The sequence below is a fragment of the Camellia sinensis genome, chromosome 11, assembly GCF_055761805.1.
Source record: "Camellia sinensis isolate YWXY chromosome 11, ASM5576180v1, whole genome shotgun sequence".
In the NCBI taxonomy this organism is placed as follows: domain Eukaryota; kingdom Viridiplantae; phylum Streptophyta; class Magnoliopsida; order Ericales; family Theaceae; genus Camellia; species Camellia sinensis.
Genome location: NC_138971.1, coordinates 66,588,205 through 66,594,870, shown reverse-complemented (window position 1 = coordinate 66,594,870; position 6,666 = coordinate 66,588,205). Strand labels below are relative to the sequence as shown.

Sequence of the window (6,666 nt, the reverse complement as noted above, 5' to 3'; positions counted from 1 at the left end):
GGAAGGATTAGAATGAACAAAAATGGAGGAGTTATGAAAACAAGCTAGGTTGATGAATTCAAGGATTGAGATTTGTTTTTAGTTGGCCAAACCTTGAAATTTTTGCACATAAATGAGTTTTCCTAGGTTTTGCACCATTAGTTCATGATTTGAAACATTGAACACCATGATTTGAAGTATGAGGAATGAAGAAAAGAGGAAGAGTTTGAAAGGAAATGATTTTGAAGGACTTTTCAAGAAAAATCATATTTTGATCCTTGAAATTTTGAATTCAATGCATATACATATTTTTCCATGGATTATGCATCATATATATATGTTATTGTACCTTGGACATCATATTTTGAGGTTAGGAACCGAAGGAAACCGAGTTAGGAAGCTTAAGAACCTAAAGTGCACTAGCCTAGCCATTTCTGCACGTGCGGAAGTGATTCCTGCACATGCGGCCAAACCATCCTAAAACCAATTTCACTTCTTAAATAATTGCACGTACGGCTCACACATGCCCCAGCCCCGCATGTGTGGCCCTGACCCCCGCACATGTGAAAAATAAGGTTTTCGTCCATTTCTTTTTCTATTTGATTCTTTTGACCCTCAGACACCCTTGTACATGTTTTGAACTTAAACAAAAAGTTAAACGCAACGTGTTTAGTTAGAAAAGAAAAGCTAAGTTAGATAATTTAATTGTTTTGCTTTCGCTTTATCGATACTTGCATTCTTGTTATGTAGGTCAAAAACATAAAGATGTAACTCCGAGCACGAGCCATTTGTGAGTAATATTTCTGTAAAGTTATGTTTGAAAATTTGTTTGGAAAACTTGAATTTATGCTTTGTTTTGCGAAACACTTATTTTGTTCCAAATGAATGAATGAATATTCTATATTTTAATGAATCTAGTAGTGATATCCTTTAGTGAATCCTAACCATTGGAGAACTTTTATTTTCGTGTCATGGCCATTATTGAGATCTCCCTTTGACGACCAAAAATAGTTGTTTTGTTTGCTCTATTGGATGTACTATGTTACCATCCTTTTGACTATAAGTTATTCGTATGAAATGTTTGAATGCTTTTGGAATTCATTCATTTACCATTTTGCTTTGATATTATTCACTAAGTTTTGGCTTACTCTTATATATATATATATATATGTAAATGATCAGAACGAGGAGTAGTAGAGATTTTGGACATAAGGAACATGTTTTGATGAGTCTTTTCTTTTATTTTTCTCTTTTTGAGACTTTGTACTTTGAAGTATGAGTTTTGATGTTTATAACATAGCTAATAGGTTTTTTGTACCTAGTGGATGTAAATATTTGTTTCTTTTGTAATCTATATACATGATGTAAATTATTCAGGAGCTAAATAAAGCAAAGTTTGTGTGTTTCATTTCACATCTATGTATACATTTTCTATGAACTTAACGAATTAATAATAGAAGTTTCCGCTTTTAGCCCTATTATACTTTAGTCCATTTTGTATTTGTTAGGTTAGGCCTTTGGTAATGAAAAATTACTGGCCAGTCACTTCACTACTCTATAGAGGCAGGATGGGGTCGTGGCAGCTGAGCAAGGAATTCTTATAATCTGCAAATTGAACTAGTCCAGTTCAATCCAGTAAGTTTTGTTTAATTTTTTGAATTCGTGGTTCGGTTTTAGATTAGAAAATTGAGAAACTGTAGTTCATGAATTGATTCCAATTTTCAATTCACGATTTCGAATTAGAATTGATCTGAACCATCTGTTTTATTTCAGCCAAGCCCTTGTTTCACGTAACAGTTAAAGACTCTTGAGGCATGGCTTGATCATGGATCTCAACATAAAAAACCATCTAAGCAATTGCCTATTATTTTTCAATTGTGCGTCTTTGTATGGTCCTTATAAACTATTAAGACTATAATTTTGTCATGTATTCTATATTTCTTAACTTAAAATAATTATTTTAGAATATAAGTTTTATGATTTCTGTGTGTGTCAATTTCCGACCACACTGCCAATCAAGCACTCAGCTGGAGAACACTGGCAGAATAGATTAAGCCCGAACGACCTGTCACAAAAAGAAGAGATTCCGGCGGTGGTTCGTCCACCCGGGGGCACTCCGACGATCAAGTCAGTTATCTTTCAAAGATAAAAAAGTGCTAAACTCACTATTCAAAGCATAAAAAACATACCTTAGACCCATGAGGGTGCCTCTCTTTTATAGCCAACACTTACCTAATCCCAATAGAAGCCTAGCATCAATGGACTTAATCTTGGACTCCCAGTAGGATTGGGATAAACTCTCTAAGAGTCTTATCTTTACCCAAACTGAAGTCTTCTTCCATTCTAAGACTCATGTCCCTTATCCGCTTATCCCGGATTCCAGTATTCTCGCAGATAACCTCAGTTTAGCCGAGATCATCTCGGCATCATGACTAGGACATGTGGCACCTCGGCTGGCACTTCGGTGACACCTCGGGCACGTGTTTTCATTCAAAAATTATGTCCCCACAACTGCCCCCTAGGTTCTATTACCTCGGCATCTGAGGTGATGAAACCTATATCATTTCTTCCTTTAATCATGACCCCAGTTTAACTTCAGTTTGTGAATTTTTCTTAAAATTTCAACAAGTGTTAAACATGACCTCGGTTTAACTTCAACTTGTAAATTTTTCTTAAAATTTCAACAAGTGTTAAACATGTCCTCGGTTTAACTTCAACTTGTAAATTTTTTAAATTTCAACAAGTGTTAAACATGACCTCGGTTTAACTTTAATTTGTAAATTTTTAAAATTTCAACAAGTGTTAAACATGTCCTTGATTTAACTTCAACTTGTAAATTTTTAAAATTTCAACAAGTGTTAAACCAACCTTAGCTTGTAAATTTCAACTTCCAAGCATCATTCTCCATGCCCGACCTCCCGTGAAGGTCGGTGAGAATGCCCCTTTACCTTGTCGTGCTGAGGGACTGCAGGAAACTGTGTTCTGTCCCCTTTCTGGGCATCTTTCTGTCTGTCGTTAGCCATCTATTCTCCTTTCTTTCCCACAGACGGCGCCAAATTGTGTGTGTCAATTTCCGACCACACTGTCAATCAAGCACTCAGCTGGAGAACACTGGTAGAATAGATTAAACCCAAACGACCTGTCACAAAAAGAAGAGATTCCGGCGGTGGTTCGTCCACCCGGGGGCACTCCGACGATCAAGTCAGTTATCTTTCAAAGATATAAAAGTGCTTAACTCACTATTCAAAGTATAAAAAACATACTTTAGACCCACAGAGGTGCCTCTCTTTTATAGCCAACACTTACCTAATCCCAATAGAAGCCTAGCTTCAATGGACTTAGCATTACTACCAATCTTAGACTCCCAGTAGGATTTGGATAAACTCTCTAAGAGTCTTATCTTTACCCAAACTGAAATCTTCTCACATTCTAAGACTCTTGTCCCTTATCCACTTATCCCGAATTTCGGTATTCTCACAGATAACCTCAGCCTAGTCGAGATCATCTCGGCATCATGACCAAGACATGTGGCACCTCGGCTGACACTTCGATGACACATCGGCCACGTGTTTTCATTCAAAAATTATGTCCCCACAATTTCAATATCTCATGTAAAGTTCTGTTTTTTTAGTTTTTGATTGGTAAGATGGAGTGAAAATATTTCCTCATTTTGCTAGACTTTGGCCAATTTTCTGTTTGTTTGCTCAATGCGTCACTATTTTGTTCCAGTCTTTTGGTAAGAAAGTCTGTAATTCAGAGTAGTTTTAACAAATTTCCTGTGTACATATTGAAATTATGTAAAATCGTAATTCTAAACCAATCCAAATCATGTTTAAATGCTTTGATTCGAATTAATTCCATGATTTAAACAAATTAATTTGGTTCTAATTTTTATGGACCCATAACTAACGAATTGATCCTATTTTTATTCCAAACATAATCAATCCAAATTATGCTCACTCCAAGGTCTTAGTATAACCAAAAAAAAAAAAACAGAAAAAAACAGAAAACAAAAACAAAAAAAAAACATGACCAGAGAGGGAACAGGTGTGTGTGGCCATGGGTAAGCCCATGAAATTATTGGGCTGGACAGGACCCATGCACAGAGAAAGAGGGAGAGGGAAAGAGTGCCCAAACAGTTGGAGAAAATAAGCCCCTTCCGGCCCTCCTCCAAAACCTCTAAAACCCTAGAACCTAGAAGCTTCTACTACCATCCAATACTCGTTTCAGTGTTTTAAGTCACAGAAACAGAGAGAAACAGAGATCAAAGGCAGAGAGTGCAAAAATATTGTCCCAAATGGCAAAGCGTCTGATCCCAACTCTCAACAGAGTTCTGGTGGAAAAGATCATACCTCCCTCCAAGACCACCGCCGGTATTCTCCTCCCTGAGAAGTCTTCCAAGGTCTCTCTCTCTCTCTCTCTCTCTCTCTCTCTCTCTCTCTCTCTCTCTCTCTCTCTATGTTTCTCTGTGAATCGAAGCTTTTGTGATTTGGTGTTTATGTGGTGTTTGTGGATGGGATTGAGTGTAGTTGAACTCGGGGAAAGTGGTGGCGGTTGGACCAGGAACGCCTGGTAAAACGGGAAATATGATCCCAGTGGCTTTGAAAGAAGGAGACACCGTTCTCTTGCCTGAATATGGCGGTACTCAAGTTAAGCTCGGCGAGAAAGAGTATGTTCTCCATCTTTGTTTGCCCTATTTATATTTCTATGTATATGTATGTCTGTTGCTAGTGCTTTTGATTTTTCTACACTTTTTTTTTTAAATTTAATTTTGAAATTAACCAAACAAATAGTGTAATGATGAATCAAACTTCATGTTTTAATTGAGATGTTTGTTGCGAAATTAAAAGAAATTAATTGGACGATATATATATCTCATCATTTTGGATGATAGATATGAGAAATGATAAAAAATAAAAATAAATAAAAAATTAAGTCACAAAATTGTTAAGAAACAACATGTTTTATTTGTGACTAAGGTCATGTTTGATTGGCAAGACTAATAGTGAAGGTGGTAATAATTCTATCAAATTAGTGTGGTATTCACTATTCAATTGAATTAGTATGATAAATTATTCCCTTATTCATTGTTTGATTTGTATTAAATTAGTAAGTAAAAGAATCTTTTTATTTATTTCTCGGCTCAGGATATATAATCTCATCCCTACCCCATTACTAATAATCTTACAAATTTGTTCCTGAAACAAAATTTCAAAACAAGCACAATTATTAGACTCACGGATTAATCTCAATTCCATGCTTTAATCCTGTCAATCAAACATGCGTTAACTGTACGTTTGGATGAAGTGAATTGGGGAGAAATTGTAAGAGATAAAAGATAATGGTGAGAAAATACAATTATTTTATTTTTCTTTGTAAAAATTAAAAATACCTCTTTAAATATAAAATAAATAAAATAAAATGGAACATGTATTCTCATTAACTTCTTGTTTATGGAAACAAAATGGTAAGAAATCACAATCATTTTTTTTTTCTCTTAGATGAGAAACCGTAATCATTTCTTTTCTTGCCTACTAAACCAAATGGATCTTAAGTTACAATGTAGTAAGCTACATGATGTTATTTATTTTTGAAAATGATGTTATTTTTCACTTGAATGTAAATGCTCGTAGAAAAAAAATAGAATACGAAAAGCTTGTTTGGATAGTATTATGTATCAGGTAAAAAATGTGATTTGAGTGTTAATCAGGGAATTTTAAAATAAATGTGGCCGTCCACTGTTTTTTAAATAAGGAATTAAAAAAATTATCAAAATGAGCCTCTGTGCATTATTATTTGATTTTGATATGAATGTAGTATTGACCAAATGATATATTTTTTTTTAATTTAATTTATTTATTTATTATTGTGCATCTGGGTGTCGTGGGTGTTTGCACAGGTACCACTTGTACAGGGATGATGACATTTTGGGCACCCTGCATGATTGATTTACCCTCAAATGAGGTTTGTCTATGGAGGATTTAGTTGTGTTTCAATGAGTAATGTAACTGATTTATGATGCCTTTGTTGCCAATTATGTTACTTGGATTCTAGTTATATGCTGATTGAAGAACTTTTGTTCCACACTTTTCTTGTTGACACCAATTTGTAGTTTTTTTTGTTCGTCTTGATTTGAAGCGTCTACCTTAGTTAGAATCTAAAACAAAACAATCCACAAGAACAGCAAAAAGAACAATTCAAGGTATTGTAGTTATGTGATTCCACCATATTGTGTATGGCACTTTCCTCTTGTAGTCAGGATTTTGAAGGCGTGTCCAAGTTTTTGTTTGATTTTGAAGCTTGGCATTGCAGTTAGTTTTAATGGGTTGCCTAAGCCTTTGTCTGTCACATAATGGGCCTTTTAAGAGAACAATAATGCTATGTACACATTTCAAACCACACGACATTGATTCATTGGAGTATTTCATATTAAAAAATCAAGTTTTTAGCCATTTTTTAACCCAAATTGGATGGGAGAAAAAAATGAAGGATTGGAGATGTTTTTAAATGGTGATTTTTGGTAAAAATAAAAAGAAAAAATGGGATTCTGCGCAAAAATGATCAAGATGTAGCTCAAGCTCCATGGCTTGAATCTAAATCTTCCTTTTCATATGTGGGTTTAACTTCTTGTTTTGATGGGTTTTTGGTTACTTTAGGCCATATTCAACGGTTCACCAAATCCAACAT

At 34.8% G+C, this 6,666-nt stretch overlaps 1 protein-coding gene across 1 annotated transcript; it reads left to right on the top strand.

The window, feature by feature from the left end:
- Positions 1–3,985: 3,985 nt before the first annotated feature.
- Positions 3,986–6,063, top strand: LOC114273134 (10 kDa chaperonin, mitochondrial). The gene is made up of 3 exons (XM_028214893.2): positions 3,986–4,381; positions 4,509–4,648; positions 5,879–6,063. Exons 1-3 carry the CDS (start codon positions 4,277–4,279, stop codon positions 5,925–5,927), a joined length of 294 nt encoding a protein of 97 aa, XP_028070694.1. The 5' UTR covers positions 3,986–4,276; the 3' UTR covers positions 5,928–6,063.
- The last annotated feature ends 603 nt before the right edge of the window (positions 6,064–6,666 follow it).